Source organism: Salvelinus alpinus, chromosome 29 (assembly GCF_045679555.1).
Source record: "Salvelinus alpinus chromosome 29, SLU_Salpinus.1, whole genome shotgun sequence".
In the NCBI taxonomy this organism is placed as follows: domain Eukaryota; kingdom Metazoa; phylum Chordata; class Actinopteri; order Salmoniformes; family Salmonidae; genus Salvelinus; species Salvelinus alpinus.
The window spans coordinates 45,296,287-45,314,208 of record NC_092114.1 but is presented as its reverse complement, the minus strand read 5'-3'; the positions used below and the strand labels follow the sequence as shown (position 1 = coordinate 45,314,208).

The 17,922-nt window shown below is 41.0% G+C and overlaps 2 protein-coding genes across 4 annotated transcripts; both read left to right on the top strand.

Annotated features, from left to right (window-relative positions):
* Positions 1–6,162: 6,162 nt before the first annotated feature.
* On the top strand, positions 6,163–8,747 carry LOC139559077 (protein S100-A1-like). Of its 2 annotated transcripts, XM_071374755.1 has the most exons (4): positions 6,163–6,297; positions 6,775–6,890; positions 7,919–8,069; positions 8,496–8,747. In XM_071374755.1, exons 1-4 carry the CDS (start codon positions 6,178–6,180, stop codon positions 8,652–8,654), a joined length of 546 nt encoding a protein of 181 aa, XP_071230856.1. In that variant the 5' UTR covers positions 6,163–6,177; the 3' UTR covers positions 8,655–8,747. The 2 variants fall into 2 exon arrangements, with proteins under 2 accessions (XP_071230856.1, XP_071230857.1); XM_071374756.1 differs by lacking the exon at positions 6,163–6,297 and having other exon boundaries at positions 6,776–6,890; positions 7,904–8,069.
* A 6,039-nt stretch (positions 8,748–14,786) lies between these two features.
* Positions 14,787–17,709, top strand: LOC139559076 (ictacalcin-like). Of its 2 annotated transcripts, none has more exons than XM_071374754.1 (3): positions 14,787–14,935; positions 16,335–16,477; positions 17,314–17,709. In XM_071374754.1, exons 2-3 carry the CDS (start codon positions 16,340–16,342, stop codon positions 17,452–17,454), a joined length of 279 nt encoding a protein of 92 aa, XP_071230855.1. In that variant the 5' UTR covers positions 14,787–14,935; positions 16,335–16,339; the 3' UTR covers positions 17,455–17,709. The 2 variants fall into 2 exon arrangements, with proteins under 2 accessions (XP_071230855.1, XP_071230854.1); XM_071374753.1 differs by lacking the exon at positions 14,787–14,935 and adding an exon at positions 15,218–15,353.
* The last annotated feature ends 213 nt before the right edge of the window (positions 17,710–17,922 follow it).

The window sequence follows — 17,922 nt, the reverse complement described above, 5'->3', positions numbered from 1 at the left end:
AAAGAAGATACTATCGCCAAGTTAAGGTTGGTTGAATATTCCCTGTGCTACACCAAACAGTACCTATCCTCTCACAGGCCTGGGCACTACAGTCCTCAGGGGCCTGATTGGTGTCGCACTTTTTGCCCTAACTAACACACCTGACTCCAATAATCAACTAATCATGATCTTCAGTTAAAAAGGCAATTTGTTTAAATCAGGTGTGTTTGCTAGGGATAGGAGAAAAGTGTGACACCAATCAGGTCCCCGAGGACTGGAATTGCCCAGGCCTGCGAGCATCACATTAGCCCGTTACAATCTGCTAGCTAGCTCAATGGATACTCTTCATTGAAAGTGCTTTTTAGTCCAGGACTATAGGCTTAATCTGTATTCGGGAAACTGGCCCGAGGTGTTGCAATGACTCACGCCAGCGATGTTGGGCAGCTCTGCCTTGATGAGGTTGGTTAGCTTTTTTTCTTGTTGAGGGTCTTGGCATGTCCACTACCAGTGTGCTTGTGGAATGTCATGATGAAAGCTCCCAGGGAGGCTTCCAGAGGTGTGGGCTGTGCCATGGTGTCTGAGGGTGATGGGGATCCTGGCGGTAGAAACTATTATAAGTAATAGATAAGTAGCTTACAGGTGGAATGCCTTATGTTCTTTTATAGGAATGAAGAGGACTAAGTAAGTAAGTACTTACAAAACCAAGAATAGACATGTTAAATTGATAAGTTTACTCAGACCAAATATATCACACAGATTACTGACTTGAACTCTTGTTTAAATGCATGAACAGTTGGATACATTCCAAGTATTTGGACACAGTAGTGTAGTAAATAACTGTACAGTATAACCTTTGTTAATGATTCTTCCAGTCACGCAACCGTACCTTATGTTGATTACTGTTCCAAATGACATTCATTCATCACGATTTCTAACCCAAAAGCATTTAAAAAATGGATTTTACAAGTTCCTGCTTTCTACCTTATTATCAAATTATATTGGTCACGTACACATACAGTATTTACAGATGTTATTGCAGGTGCTGCTAAATGCTTATGCTTCAAGCTACAACAGTGCAGTAATACCTTACAATACACAAAAATCCCAAAAATGTAAAGATAAAAATTAAGAAATATCCGAACGAGCAATGCTCTCTCTGCCGTCTCTTGAAGTCCACGATCAGTTCCTTCGTTTTGTTGATGTTGAAGGAGCAGTTATTTTCCTGGCACTACTCCGCCAGGGCCCTCACCTCTTCCTTGTATTATCTTTTAAGATTGTCTAAGAATGTATTCTGTTTCTCCTGAGTTTCCTGTCGGTCTTACCTGTGTCTAGAATAGGAGAATATGTCAGGTGCTGACGGGGTGGAAAGTGAGGGAGCTTATATAGAAGAGCACCTGGCCTGTGACACTGTTATTTGTCACATAAATACAAGTATTTTTGGGGAGGCTTGCTTCGCCCTGGTGGCCAGGGGCCTAAGCAACCGCAAATGTCACTCAAGCCTGGAGCAGATTGAGAGGGAAAAGGGTGTAGGCCGAAAATGTTTTTTTATTAGGAAGCTGGGTGTTGTCGCTAGGTGACCCTCCTTATATGCACATGTCTTTTTGGTCAGCAAATTATGTCTAACACGTGTATGCACACACACACACACCAGAGATAGAGAGAGAGGGAGGGAGAGTCTGGTTTGGGGGAAAAGAGGGGTTAGGGCAGAGAAGCAAGACAGAGAAAAAGAAAGCAATGAAATGGGAGAGATAAAGAGAACTCTGACATTTCATCATGTTCCCCTTCTCGCTGCAGTTCCAAACAACCACATTTAAAACTTTATTTTAAATCTTTCACTTATAGTACAGTAATCTGTCATTAAAAATATTCCACTAGAGGGCATAAAAACATAACTTTTGGATGGTTCATTTCATCAATAAAAGTCATGTCCCACAATAAAACTGCTGGACCCCTCCATTAGGACCACTTTACCCATACTTTAGGACCACTTTACATGGTGCTATTTAACCATGCAGTGTTGTGGTGCAGCCAGATATACACTTCTGCTTTTCTCAAATGTATCTAAATGTACAGGAAAACATAAGAATCTATTTTAAATTATGTTCATGAGAGGTTTCCATTAGGTTAACCCGCTAATGTACAAAATGTGCTGTAGGCTACACGTCAGACAGCGAAAAGATTTTCAGACAGTTGTGCAGGATTTCTTTTCTCCCCGATTTAGATATTTATGCTTTAATTTCTGACATTTTGGTAGATTATTTGTTAGTCTTACTTGTCTATGATTAAATACATGCAGCTTCTCTTCTGTCTTTATGAGTTGCCCTAGAAGACTAAATAAACCCTTGCCCACCAGGTTGTCACAAATAGATAGATTGAATGCTTCAAACGAGTTGACATCGGTACAGTTCTCTGGGATCTCTGTTTCTTTCGTGACGTTAAGACATTTATGGACTGGGGAGAAAATGTAACAACAACAAAACATTGTGGAAAAGATTTTCAGTGCAAAATTTCCAACTGACATCAGTTTGACCGGTTGCAAGGAAATAGAAAGCTGTGAAAATGACCCAACGTGTTTCTGATAAGATTTCAGTTTGGATTGGATGCATATATCTGGTTGAATTGAAATACTACCTGCTTTTATGATGCTGATCAAGATAGCACCCCTACTGACAGTATCTGACTGTGCTTTCACATTCTCTCATATTTCTCCGCTCGAGTAAAGATGTTGCCTACATTTTGTGTATAATTTTACTGCAAGAAATTATTCATATTAAGGCTATGTGAGAGGTGTTGGAACAACAGTCAGTGTCCAGATTTCAGTTTCCATTTAACGGATCTGAACAGTAGGCTACGGTTCCCTTGATGTGCCATAGGCCTATTTGAAATCCCCATCTTGTGACTGTCGAATTTGTATGGCGCCTCACAATCATCACACATAACATAGGCACTGCTGTCTTCACCAAATCATTAACAAACATTACTTTTCTGGCCCTCCCTCGTCCTTTTCAACTCCCCATTTCGCAGCTTTTCTTTTTTTGAATTAAACTCAGATAATGTCCTTTTTGCCTCTGTGGATGGCATTAACTTTTCCTTGGCTTGTAGGCAGGCCTATTTGGCGTACGTACAGTTAGGCCCTAAAACTTAGGCTTATGCACTAATACCAGATAACCTAAAATAATGGAAGATAAACCTCAATGTAGCGGAGCTATAGGAGGATGTGCTCATTGTAATGGCTGGAATGGAATGGTAACAAACGCATGGAAACAACCTGTGGCTGACGTTTTACGTGCTCCTAACCAACTGTGCTATTTTGTTCGGTTTTTTGCGTTGTTTGTAACTTATTTTTTTAAACGTATCTTGTACATAATGTTGCTGCTACCGTCACTTATGACCGAAAATAACTTCTGGACATAAGAATAGCGATTACTCAACTCGAACTGGGCAAAGATTTTTCTTTAACGAGTCCAACGCGAAGGATATACTGCGTTCTCAGGAATGGTCCAAATCCCCATTTGTGTGAAGAAAAGACAGAGAAAAAGGGGGCGGAGGTCGGGCTGCCTTCTGAGAATTCGTAGGCAAGTGTGTAAACCCCCTCTACCATCAGTCTTGTTAGCCAATGTGCAATCATTGGATAACAGGATGAGCTCCGATCAAGGATATCCTACCAACGGGACATTAAAAACTGTAATATCTTATGTTTCACAGAGTCGTGGCTGAACGACGACATGGATAACATACAGCTGGCGGGGTTTCCGGTCCATTGGCAAGATAGAACAGCTGCCTCTGGTAAGACAAGGGGTGGCGGTCTGTGTCTATTTGTAAATAACAGCTGGTGCACGAAATCTAATATTAACTAAGGTTTTGCTCGTCTGAGGTAGAGTATCTCATAAGCTAGCTGTAAACCACACTATTTACCAAGAGTTTTCATCTATATTTTTCGAAGCTGTCTATTTACCACCACAAACCGATGCTGGCACTCAGCGAGCTGTATACGGCCATAAGCAAACAGGAAAATGCTCATCCAGAGGCGACGCTCCCAGTGGCCGAGGACTTTAATGTAGGGAAACTTAACATCTGTTTTACCTCATTTCTAAATCAAATCGAATTGTATTTGTCACATGCGCCGAATACTACAAATGTAGACTTTACAGTAAAATGCGAATTTACAAGCCCTTAACCAACAATGCATTTTTAAAACAAATAAGTGTTAAGTAAAAAATAGATACGTAAAAAAACGAAGTAACAAATAATTAAATAGCAGCAGTAATATAACAGTAGCGAGGCTATATACAGGGGGTACCGGTACAGGGTCAATGTGCTGGGGCACCGGTTAGTCGAGGTAATATGTACATGTAGTTAAAGTGACTATGCATATATAATAACGCAAATAGTCATTTGATGGGTAGTCATTTTTTTAGCTGTTCAGGAGTCTTATGGCTTGGCAGTAGAACTTAAGTCTTTTGGACCTTGACTTGGTGCTCCGGTACCGCTTGCTGTGCGGTAGCAGAGGGAACAGTTTATAACTAGGATGGCTGGAGTCTTTGACAATTTTTAGGGCCTTCCTCTGACACCGCCTGGTATAAAGGTCCTGGATGGCAGGAAGCTTGGCCCCAGTGATGTACTGGGCCGTACGCACTACCCTCTGTAGTGCCTTGTGGTCGGAGGCCGAGCACTTGCCATACCAGGCGGTGTTGCAACCAGTCAGGATGCTCTCGATGGTGCAGCTGTAGAACTTTGAGGCTCTGAGGACCCATGCCAAATCTTTTCAGTCTCCTGAGGGGGAAAAGGCTTTGTCGTGCCCTCTTTACACCTGTCTTGATGTGTTTGGACCATGATAGTTTGTTGTTGATGTGGACACCAAGGAACTTGACGCTCTCAACCTACTCCACTACAGCCCCGTCGATGAGAATGGTGGCATGCTCCACCAGCATGTTAAATGTGCAACCAGAGGGAAAAAAACTCTAGACCACCTTTACTCCACACACAGAGATGCGTACAAAGCTCTCTCTCGCCCTCCATTTGGCAAATCTGACCATAACTCTATCCTCCTGATTCTTGCTTACAATCAAAAACTAAAGCAGAAAGTACCAGTGACTCGCTCAATAAGGAAGTGGTCAGAGGACGCAGATACTAAGCTACAGAACTGATTTGCTAACAGACTGAAATATGTTTTGCAATGTCCCCACCCCACCCCACATTTTTACGCTGCTGCTGCTGCTACTCTGTGTATTATCCATGCATAGTCACTTTACCTCTACCTACAGAATAACTAACCGGTGCCACCGCACATTGACTCTGTACATTACATTTACATTTAAGTCATTTAGCAGACGCTCTTATCCAGAGCGACTTACAAATTGGTGCATTCACCTTATGACATCCGTACCGGAACTCCCTGTATATAGCCTCACTACTGTTATTTTATTGTTGCTCCTTAATTATGTGTTCAATTTATTTATTTTTCTTAACTGCGTTGTGGATCACTGGGGCCAAGCTTCCTGACATCAAGAACCTATATACTAGGTGTTGTCAGAGGATGGCCCAAAAAATTGTTAAAGACTCCAGTCAACCAAGTCATAGACTGTTCTCTCTGTTACCGCACTGCAAGCCGTACCAGAGCGCCAAGTCTAGGACCAAAAGGCTCCTTAACAGCTCCTTAAAGCCATAAGACTGCTGAACAACTAAACTAATCAAATGGCCACCCGGACTATTTACATTGAACCCCCCCCTCGCAGTTTATTATCTATGCATAGTCACTTTACAAATTACCTCGATTAACCTGTACCCCGCACATTGACTCTGTCACGACTTCCGCCGAAGTTGGTCCCTCTCCTTGTTCGGGCTGCGTTCGGAGGTCGAAGTCACCGACTTTCTAGCCATCGCTGATCCTCTTTTCATTTTCCTTTGGTTTTGTCTTGTATCACACCTGGTTCCAATCCCATCAATTACATGTTGTGTATTTAATCCTCTGTTCCCCCTCATGTCCTTGTCTGTGATTGTTTGTTTGTAAGCTATGTGCAAGTTATGTTCTGGTGCGCGAAGGGTTTTGTACCCACTGGTATTATTTTGTCTATTTTGGTTTTCGAAGTTCGATCTCCTGTGCCTGACTTCCCTGCCACCAGCACGCACCCTCTTACAGATTCGGTACCCCCTCATGTCCTTGTCTGTGATTGTTTGTTTGTAAGCTATGTGCAAGTTATGTTCTGGTGCGCGAAGGGTTTTGTACCCACTGGTATTATTTTGTCTATTTTGGTTTTCGAAGTTCGATCTCCTGCGCCTGACTTCCCTGCCACCAGCACGCACCCTCTTACAGATTCGGTACCGGTACCCCTGTATATAGCCTCGTTATTGTTATGTACATTTCTTGTCATTTTTTAAAAACTTGAGTTTATTTAGTAAATGTTTTATTAACTATTTATTGAACTGCATTGTTGGTTAAGGACTTGTAAGTAAGCATATCATGGTTGTATTCGGCGCATGTGACATAAAATTGTATTTGATAATGATAGGCTTGTTTGAGAAAGCACTATTGTCAATACAATCGATTATCATTTACACTAGGCTGTCTATTTGTCTTTACCTCACTTTCAATGTTCACTATTCTCTTTATTCTGTATATAAGTGGGAGATTAATCAAATTTAGGGCTATTAATCATTTCTAAAATAAAAATTGGCCCTACTTGTCATGTAAATGAGTAAGTCACTTTAATTTTAAATACACAACGCGAACTATTCGTTGACTGTTTGCAAGGTTTACCAATGTGACCTACTATATTGTTCAATACTTCACTCAAGGCAGCGCAGCGCATAGGCTACAGGGCGGCGCCTGTCTATAAATTCTCAGACGCAATATTTTTCTCAGCTCTGCACGATTCAACTCTCCTCAATCGCCAACTCCACACTCGTGAACGGTAAGAATTCAGCATCTGATACGTATACTCTTGTTGTCCGACTGGTAGTAAAAAAAGTCTACGAATGTAAAAGTCGCTTCAGGCTAAATAGTTTGGTTAATCCTATCCGATCTCTTCCTCCAACTCTGGAACTAGTCAGAGGACTTGAAATACTTTAAGTCTTACTTGGTTTTGTGCGATTGGCTTTGAAGTGCAGTTTTCTATGGGGTAGTTGTCGTACTTTTCATCTTTAAATAAGTCAACATAAGTCACTTTTTACAGTCCATACTTACAGTAGTACCTTAAAGATTTTCAAACTTTATAGTTTCATAACTAAAAGAATCACATTTGTCGTAAGGACTAAAGAGCATGTCCAACATATAGAACCTAGAATGTTTGCTAAACAATTAGAGTATTATAATTGTGTGCATTATACTTTTTTGGTCTAAAAGAATCTGAGTTTGTAATATTATTTAACAATAAAGAAATTGACTGAAATAAGGGTTAAGAGCTGACTGGATATGTACACACACTTATTTCCTCACTGTTGGTGCAACCTCTCTTTCGCGAGTGGTTTCTTTCCTTTTACCCTACTTTCCTCGGTTTTGGATGACATTTTTTCCCAGTTCAGTCATTTCCTCTCTCATACCACACCCTTTTTCATTGGCTCTCTTTTACGTTTCCCTTCTAATTCAACCAGGTAAAGTTAAATCACATGATCTGTGTGCTCTCTGTATCTGACTTGTGTGAATGTATTTGAGACAAGAACTTAGTAGTGAAGCTGTGATCAACTTTTGTTGGTGATTTTTATGGATTACTCATGTGAGCATTACTCATCGACTGGGCAGGGCACATGGTGCTGATTTCAAACACACACACATTCAGATTACAAAATTCCCTCATGAAATATAGTTCCTTTAGCCAATGTCTTGTACAGTATTTGTTTTAAAAAATGATGCCAGAATAAAGATGCATGTTAGTCACATGAATGCTTTGCTACCCTGTCATTCAAATCTTATTTTTTTTTCTCTCTGTGCAACCTAACTTAGACCTGCAACCATGCCATCAGAACTGGAACGAGCAATGGAGTCCATGATCACTGTGTTCCACAAGTATGCTGCTAAGGAGGGCAATGGCAACACTCTGAGCCGCCGTGAGCTAAGGGACCTGATGGAGAACGAGCTCTCTGGCTTCCTCAAGGTGGCCATCTCTACTATTATCTCTACTATGTCTGTGTATCACATGGCACCATAAGGCTCTGGTCAAAAGTTGTGCACTATTTAGGCAATAGGATGCCATTTGGGACGTACAGTATATTATCTCTATTACTATATACTATTTTGCTGTAGAAGCACTCCCTGATAATTTGATAAAGAAATCATGCACATTTATGATTAGGGTCTGGAGTTTTTCCTGATCACGTGACTTGACCAGGAAAAACTCAGGGGCCCAGGTCATAAGGCCCAGAGTTTTCCTTGGTCAGGTGGTCCGCAAAAAAAAATCGAACTACTTGTCATGTATCTGCCCAATAAAGAGTAGCGACGTCAACTGTTGTCCCCTAGTACTGTTTGTGAAATTACAGTATTTCCATGTAGTATTATTAAAACATCCCTGTCTTCCTTTCAGTCTCAGAAGGACCCAGCCACAGTAGACAAGATCATGAAGGATCTGGACTCTAATGGTGATGGAGAGGTGAACTTTGAGGAGTTTGTTTCTCTCGTTGTGGGCCTGTCCATCGCCTGTGAACAGTGCTACCAGATGCACAAGAAGAAGATGGGGAAGTGAGGGATGAGAGGAGGAAGGAGTGTGGAGAAAAGAAGGGTTCTAATTTTCACTTTTGTAATGATCACACTGTCCATTAAACACAAAGACCAAGGAGTTGTCATTATTTTGTGTGTGTGCATGCATGCATTAAAGTAGTTATAGATGCAGGTTGTACATGTGTTATACTGTAGCTAGTCTATTGGAATTCAATTAGAGTAACAAAATATTGTAGATGTGTGTCTCTTTGTCTACAAAAAAAATGCATAATAGTCTTGGGAGGTTTCTTGGACACATTAGGCTACAGGAGATTGGTGGCACCTTAATTGGGGACTACGGGCTCTTGTTAATGACTGGAGCAAAATTAATGGAATGGGAACAAATGTATCAAACACATGGTTTCCAGGTGTTTGATGCCATTCAATTTGCTCCATTCCGGCTCCAAACCGTTCTCCTTTATAAAAAGCCATTTCAATGGATAATTGCTGTTGAGCTTGTTTTTTGTTGTTGTCCAGAACTAGGATTAATGTGTCAGAGACTGCCCAGTAAAGACACCATGTCCTTTCACAGATTTACCTGTGATTTCAGTCTTGTACAGATTACATTTAGATTTGTCATTTAGCGGACACTCTTATCCAGAGCGACTTACAGCAGTGAGTCCATATCTTATCGTACTTAGCCACTCCTCAGTAAAAGGCACATGACAGCCCACTTGGACTTTGCCAAAAGGCACCTAAAGGACTCTCAGACCATGGTTAACAAGATTCTCTGGTGTGATGAAACCAAGATTAAACTCTTGAATGCCAAGCGTCACGTCTGGAAGAAACCTGGCACCATCCCTACAGTGAAACATGGTGGTGGCAGAAACGTGCTGTGGGAATGTTTTTCAGCGGATAGGACTGGGAGACTAGTCAGGATCGAGGGAAAGCGTAGCAAAGTACAGAGAGATCCTTGATGAAAACCTGCTCAGGACTGAGGCAAAGGTTCACCTTCCAAGAAAACGACCCTAAGCACACAGCCAAGACAACGCAGGAGTGGCTTAGGGACAAGTCTCTGAATGTCCTTGAGTGGCCCGGACTTGAACCAGATCGAACATCTCTGGAGAGACCTGAGAATAGCTGTCCATCCAACCTGACAGAGCTTGAGAGGATCTGCAGAGAAGAAAGGGAGAAATTCCCCAAATACAGGTGTGCCAAGCTTGTAGCGTCATACCCAAGAAGACGCGAGGCTGTAATCACTGCCAAAGGTGCTTCAACAAAGTACTGTGTAAAGGGTCTGAATACTTATGTAAATGTAATTGATTTTAGAATAAGGCTGTAACGTAACAAAATGTGGAGAAAGTCAAGGGGTCTGAATACTTTCCGAATGCACTGTATGTAACAGAGGCCAACAAAATAACTAGGGTGGTTTAATTATAGGACACATAGTGGGCTGTATTTTCATGAAATTATTTTCCCACAAGGCCTTTCTCATCGTGTGTCATGGTCTGGTGCAAGTTGAGTAACAAAAGCTGTTATTTCCTCTCATTCTCTCTCTCTTGGCAGGACCTACCCTCTCTTGTTCTCTGAGTATACTTAGGCAGGGCCTACTTTGCTGCCAACCAATGTTATTGGTTACAAGGCAAACAGGGGTGTTGCTAGGTAACTGTGGGTTGAGGGGGAGGTTGCATAAACAGTATAAACACTGTATCCACATGAGTTACATGCCCATGTGACACACAAAGGGGTTTTTAGAATGGGGACTTCTCTCTGTATAATTTCATAACATCCTTTCTACTCACTTTGTGCTATGTGCATTTTACAGAATACTGTAATGCTGTATAGTGTACTGTGTTAAATGAGACAACAAAACTACAGTAATTTACATATTCTCAATTTAAGTGAGATAACACTAGATACGTTCCCACTTCCCAGGGTGCAAAACTGGTTAAAAATACATAATTTCTACCAGTTTTGCAATTGAAACAAAATATTTTCAACCAGTTTTCCTCAATGGGTTGGAAGTCATTGATCATTGGTTTGAGAGTCTATATGTAAACACATTTTCATGAAGAAAAAAAAATCGGAGAATTTCGATTTCAACTATTTAGATACAATTTCCATTTTGGATAGTTCAATAAAACTAACTTATGTAGTTCCATTTACAATGCCTGTCAAAGTACAGTACCAGTCAAAAGTTTAGACACGCCTACTCATTCAAGGGTTTTTCTTTATTTTTATTATTTTCTACATTGTAGAATAATAGTGAAGACAATAAAACTATCAAATAACATATGGAATCATATAGTAACCAAAAAGGTGTTAAACAAATGTAAATATATTTTATATTTGAGATTCTTCAAAGTAGCCACCCTTCGCCTTGATGACATCTTTGCACTCTCTTGGCATTTTCTCAACCAGCTTCACGAGATAGTCACCTGGAATGCATTTCAATTAACAAGGTGTGCCTTGTTAAAAGTACATTTGTGGAATTTATTCCCTTAATGCATTTGAGCCAAGCAGTCGTGTTGTGACAAGGTAGGGGTGGCATATAGAAGACCAAGTCCATATTATGGCAAGAACAGCTCAAATAAGCAAAGAGAAATTACAGTCCATCATTACTTTAAGACATGAAGGTCAGTCAGTACGGAACATTTCAAGAACTTTGAAAGTTTCTTCAAGTGCAGTTGTAAAAACAATCAAGCGCTATGATGAAACTGGCTCTCATGAGGACCGCCACAGGAAAGGAAGACCCAGAGTTACCTCTGCTGCGGATGATAAGTTCATTACATTTACATTTAAGTCATTTAGCAGACGCTCTTATCCAGAGCGACTTAAAAATTGGAAAGTTCATACATATTCATCCTGGTCCCCCCGTGGGGAATGAACCCACAACCCTGGCGTTGCAAGCGCCATGCTCTACCAACTGAGCCACACGGGACCACGTTAGAGTTACCAGCCTCAGAAATTGCAGCCCAAATAAATGCTTCACAGAATTCAGGTAACAGACACATCTCAACATCAGCTGTTCAGAGGAGACCGTGTGAATCAGGCCTTCATGGTCGAATTGCTGCAGAGAAACCACTACTAAAGGACACCAATAAGAAGAAGGGACTTGCTTGGGCCAAGAAACACGAGCAATGGACATTAGACCGGTGGAAATCTGTCCTTTGGTCTGCTGAGTCCAAATTTGAGATTTTTGGTTCCAACCGCCATGTCTTTGTGAGACGCACAGTAGGTGAACGGATGATCTCCGCATGTGTGGTTCCCACCGTGAAGCATGAAGGAGGAGGTGTGGGGGTGCTTTTTTGGTCACATAGCCAACAAGTGCTCAACATATGTTGAAATTGTTGGAAAAAACGTTCAAGACTGTTGGAAAAACGTTCCAGGCGAAGCTGGTTGAGAGAATGCCAAGAGAGTGCAAAGCTGTCAAGGCAAAGGGTGGCTGCTTGGAATAACCTTAAATATACAATATATTTGTTTAACACTTTTGGGTTACTACATTATTCCATGTGTTATTTCATAGTTTTGATGTCTTCGCTATTATTTTACAATGTAGAAAATAGAAAAATAAAGGAAAACCCTGGAATGAGCAGGTGTGTCCAAACTTTTGACTGGTACTGTATGTCTAATTGATTAAAAATAAGTACAAGGTTTGGCACTGACCAAAGTTCTTGTCTTCTGTATTCTGGAATAATGGTGATCAGGCCACAGTTCCATATTTGACCACTAGATGTCAGGAGAGTATGGCAATCCTACTGTTAAACTCTGAGCTATATGGAAGAAAACTAGTTTAAAAAAGGGAGGGACTACAAGAATGAGTGCAACGAGAAACTCGTTTTCATATTCCATTGCAGAAGGATTTGCTGAGATGTGCCTTAATAAATATAACCCAGGTCATTTGTTACTGTCAACCCTCACATACACAAACAACCACATAACACTGCTGCTTACATTAACCTCTACTGTGTGCTCTTCCTTTTGTATTTTCTGTCCTTTAAAGACAACAACGTTTAGATTGAGAGAAGGTGTTGGGGAGGGGGCAGTAGAGGGAAAGAAAGGCAGAGAGGAGTTCCACAGGGGAGGTCAGTCAAGTCAAATTAAAAATCTAATTGTATTTGTCACATGGTCCAAACACAACAGGTGTACCACTTTACCGTGAAATGCTTACTTACGAGCCCTTTCCCAACAATGCAGAGTTAAAAATAGAAAATAGTAACACAATAAACAATCATGAGGCTATATACAAAGACTTGGTACTGGTACTCTAAGGCCAAGGGGATATTCAGTGGTCATTCTTTGGTTTACATTTTTATTTAACCTTTATTTAACTAGGCAAGTCAGTTAAGAACAAATTCTTATTTACAATGACGGCCTAGGAACAGTGGGTTAACTGCCTTGTTCAGGGGCAGAACGACAGATTTTTACCTTGTCAGCTCAGGGATTCGATCCACCAACCTTTCGGTTACTGGCCCAACGCTCTAACCAACGAATTCCAAGGAGGAATATGTACAATGGATACACGTACAGACAAATGCAGAAATCCAAGAAAGTCCACATAATGCATCCTTGATTAAACCACTGACCATGCACACATCCATGCACACAAACACATTTATGCACACACGCACACACATGATGACCACCAAGACTGCATTGGTTGCAATAATGGTAGAGATGGGCCTGACGCTCAGATGTTCACAATTATGTTCAGTCAGGCTGACTCATCTGCTCATGGTCATGTCAGTGAGTCACAGTCCCAACCTCAGAAATGTGGAATTAAACCTCTGTGGAGGAAGAGTGGACCCACTCACTACCATAACACTCCCAGGTTTATCCAGTGAGTCAGGAGGAACTCCGTTTGCAGAACTTAACTGGAACTAGTATACACACACACACACACACATTCAGCTTCCTCACTGAGTCACACACACGAGGGATTTGAAGGAGAACCAGCCCCACACAGTAATCTAGATGCATATTTTTAGGAATAAAAGCATGCAGGGAGTTATGGGAGTGGTACATAAAGCACGCACTTCACTGTCTTTCTCTGTCTCCAATTCAAGCGTTACATTAAAAGAGCCAAGCCTGACAAATTACTCTGACTCAAAACAATAAACTGTTGGAATCTTTCAACCGTGTGCGGGTCAGCGGTCAGCGTTTCTATTATTCTTCTTACAAGCTTTAGAAAAGCATCACAAGATGAAGTTGATTATCATTTCTCAAAGCAACAGAGAAAGAGCACGGGACAAAGACTCTGCCTAGGCCTGTTTTGTGTGTGTGTGTGTGTGTGTGTGTGTGTGTGTGTGTGTGTGTGTGTGTGTGTGTGTGTGTGTGTGTGTGTGTGTGTGTGTGTGTGTGTGTGTGTGTGTGTGTGTGTGTGTGTGTGTGTGAGTGAGATGTAATGGCATATACAGTATTTTAGTGCAAGTAAAACCAGATATTAATGTGAAGAAGAGCTACAAAACAGAAATGCTATAAGATGTGTTGGTGATTAAAAGTGTTTTCTTCTCAGTAAATACAGTAGTATTATGGTACAGTAACTCAATTACATTATTTATACATATTGTAAACTATTTATCCTCCAGTGAATACAGCCCATGTCTCCCAGTTGAAAGATGTTTGGTCAAGTTGTGAAGCAATTCCTATAAATGCATCTAAGAATCTAACTGGTGACTGAAGTTAATTGTGACCAAGGAAACCGCAGGCTTTTGGGACATGTTGTAATTATATAAATGATACTGCATGATTCACTCAGACAAGCAGGGCTGTGAAGCAACGTTCATTTCCCTCTGTTAAACACATATCCAGCCATAGGCTTGCGTCCCAAATGGCACCCTATTCCCTTTATAGTGCTTTTGACCAGGGCCCATCAAAAGTACTGCACTATGTAGGGAATAGGGTGCCGTTTGGGATGCAATCCTGTAGCGAAATTTAATTCTAGATCTGCTGTCTTACCACACTTAAATAAGTTTAATGTGTTCTCATATAGTCAACTTTGCAATGGGCTACTTTTACTGTTCGAATGGAACTCATATTATACTGTATCTACAGTATGACTGCGCTTATCCATAAGTACAATGTAGTGCAAGTCTGTCGGACACTACGCTGTATGCGAACTTTAAACCACCAGTGCACAGTATCAATAACGTGTTGCCAATAACGCAGTGTCAACAAGACATACTAGCTGGCAGATTCATTTAGGCCTGTTTGGCAGACAAGAATACATCATGGGCTTTAATACTTCGCAATCGAAATCATTCTTAAGCAAATCCCCTCTTTGGTCAACCTACAATACAACTAAAGGCCGCTGGTCATAAGCTCAAGGTAAACTTGATGTAAATGCATTGTTTTACCTATATTGTAAGATGGGCAGTGAATTGTTCTAATTGTATTGCATCTAAAGTCTTGGGAATGAATGGTTGGATATAATGCAAGGATTTAGTCCATGTCGGGTGCACCAAGCTAAACATCCACTACTATGCAATGTGGTGTAAATATTGAGACAATTAACACTATCAGGTAACATGATAAATGAATGATAAATGAATGATAAATGAACGAAGAGAAAAGTAATAGTTCATGTACCAGAGAAAGAGAGAGGGGGAAGAGAATTTAAGGACCATGATAAAGGGAGGGATGGAGGGTGTGGTTATGTATAAAACACATCCCTCTCTCCATCAGTCTCTCACTATCTCACTCTCTCTCACTTTCTACTTTGCTCTCTCATTCTTCCCACATCTCGGTGAGTAGAAAATGTCATCTTGGTTTTCTTAACTGGGCTGTCTGATGTTTAAACTTCACTGCCACCGCAGAGTTTTTACATGTAACCCCTGTTTAGTATGTTTTGATTTGTTCACTTCTATTTTTCTCTTGATACTTTCTCACTTTAAAACAAAATGTCCTTCTTTGGTTCCTATTGTGGTTGTCTTATTACGATGCATTGATTCTGTAACTGAGGCTTGCAAACCAGTCATTCCATAGCAATGTGTTTTACATTGAACAGGACAGGTTGGGTGTAACATATCACTGTGCTCACTACTCAGTAATGCATCATCTCTGGAAAAAAACGACAATGTATCAACCGTTTTTGGTTCTCCTATTCTCATTCCCTTTTCCTTACTCTCCCTTCTTTCATTCATTCTCTGTCTCATCTGGCTAACGTTACCTTGGCTCTACCCTTTCCTCCCTCAGCCACACCCTAAATAGCAGGGGCACACACACACACACACACACACGACATTAAAGAAGTGACTCTCTTGGGGTTAACACACCGCATATGGAAAAGGAGTAATCCACAGATGGGATTTGCCCAGACCTTAACCTGTTTCCTCATCAGGAGCCATGTGAATTACCAGGAGAGCAGGATCGTTGCCATAACAGCGCCTGTGTTTTTCACCATGGAACCTGTGGTAGAGACCATGGTTGCCTCCCAACTGGCACCCTATTCCCTATATAGTACACTACTTTGTTTTGACCAGGGCTATGTAGGAAATATAGTTCTACCATGGGCTCTGTGGAAACCAGGGTTTATTTTTTATCCCTCTTCACAAAAACACAAGAGATAAAAGCTATGATGAAAAAGCTACAGTATGATGCAAAACAAAAACCATACGCTGTCAGTGAATTCATTGAAATGGTTTAATGCCCCACAAATGTCCAGAAACGTAATTTATTTAGTGCTTCTAATAGGTTGTGTGTCCCTCTGTTTCCCCTTTAACTATAGTCACCATGTCTGGGATCCAGCAGGCCATGTCTCTCCTCATCGCCTCCTTCCACAAGTACTCTGGGAAGGAGGGGGACAAGCTGACCCTCAGCAAGGTTGAGCTGAAAGAGCTGCTCCAGGCTGAACTAGGGGAGATGCTGGGGGTGAGTGAGACTGAGCAAGTCCTAATGATCTGGGATCAGATTTCTTGTTGCACTACAGCAGGAGTGTCAAGCTGAATTCCTGGAGGGCCGTCCCACTGGGCACAGACGTCGGTTTAGTTTTGATTTACATTTGGTTGAGTTGTGAAATCAACAAAAAATATGACCATGTCATTGGATTTAAGGTTAAAAGGTAAAAAAATATTAAATTCCCTTATATTGATTAGATTTTTTTAATCCAATCAGTTTTCCACGTTGATTCAACAACATCACATTTAATTTGGGGGTTGAAATGACGTGTAAACAACGTTGATTCAACCAGTTTTTGCCGAGTGGGGTGTGTCTGCTGATTTTTGTTATTTCCTTTCAATTTGTGTCCAATGAAGACCTAGACAACTAGGTGAGGGCCCTCAAGCAATTGAGTTTGACACCCCTGCACTAGATACTACACTGTTGCAGTATCTAGTGTTGTTGGTTAGGGTAAGTAAGCATTTCACTGTAAGGTCTTACACCTGTTGTATTCGGCGCATGTGACTAATGCCATTTGATTTGATTTGATTTGATGCTGGATCAGTTCTCTCTCTTCAGAGATCCATTGGGCTGGGCAGAGGATAGGAAAGCTGGAAAGATGGGGTCCATTTTGGAATACAGCTCAAATAAACAATGCTTGCTAACTCCAGCAATGGCATCCCAAAATATTGAAACGCAAAGATTTATCTCACCATTGGCCAGAAATACAGCAATGTGTCGCCATGATCAAAATAAACGGATAGATAAACCAAGACAGTTTGCTGTGTTTAAGCTCCCCCTTCTTTCTTCTGCATTCTCTCTGTTTGCAGAAAGCCAGTGACAAGTCAGCAGTGGACATAATCTTCAAGGACCTGGACTCTAACAAAGACAACACTGTTGACTTCAAGGAGTATGTCACTCTGGTGTCCTGCCTCACGGTGATGTGCAATGACTTCTTCGTAAAGAAGTAGAGCACTTTCGCCACCTAGCGGCCGTCATGCAAAACTGCAGGAGGAGACTTCCATTTTCTCTCCACTAAACAGAGATTTCACGGGAGGGAGATACACTTGGAGGACAATGACATGCAAACACAGTGAAGCAGCGTAGAGTAGTAATATTACAGTAATAGGTAATAGTCAGGTTGAATCTGTGAATGTGTCCTTGTAATGCAAATCCATTGATCAACAAATTAGATCAATAAACAATTTAGATGAGTATGTTCAGCCTGCCCTGGTCTGGTGTCATTTTTGTGTGCTGCTGTCACTTCTTCATATCATATGTTTCTTACTGAGGTTTTGTTTAAAGTTTTGATTATAATGCCTCATGAACTCATTAGATATTAGATCATTGATTTAATGAATTGTTCCTTCAACCAAAAGTTAAGCAATTATGTCTGGATTATTTTCCAGAAGGAACTTCAGTTGTGGCAAGTCAGATTA

What these genes read in the sequence shown, in the direction of transcription:
- LOC139559077 (XM_071374755.1), top strand. Translation starts at nt 6,178, where the DNA reads ATGTTCTGGTGCGCGAAGGGTTTTGTACCCACTGGTATTATTTTGTCT. An exon ending in CAACTCCACACTCGTGAACG is followed by an intron (nt 6,891 to 7,918) that starts GTAAGAATTCAG and finishes AACCTAACTTAG; the next exon opens with ACCTGCAACCATGCCATCAG. An exon ending in AGCTCTCTGGCTTCCTCAAG is followed by an intron (nt 8,070 to 8,495) that starts GTGGCCATCTCT and finishes TCTTCCTTTCAG; the next exon opens with TCTCAGAAGGACCCAGCCAC.
- LOC139559076 (XM_071374753.1), top strand. Translation starts at nt 15,233, where the DNA reads ATGATAAAGGGAGGGATGGAGGGTGTGGTTATGTATAAAACACATCCC. An exon ending in CTCATTCTTCCCACATCTCG is followed by an intron (nt 15,354 to 16,334) that starts GTGAGTAGAAAA and finishes CTTTAACTATAG; the next exon opens with TCACCATGTCTGGGATCCAG. An exon ending in AACTAGGGGAGATGCTGGGG is followed by an intron (nt 16,478 to 17,313) that starts GTGAGTGAGACT and finishes CTCTGTTTGCAG; the next exon opens with AAAGCCAGTGACAAGTCAGC.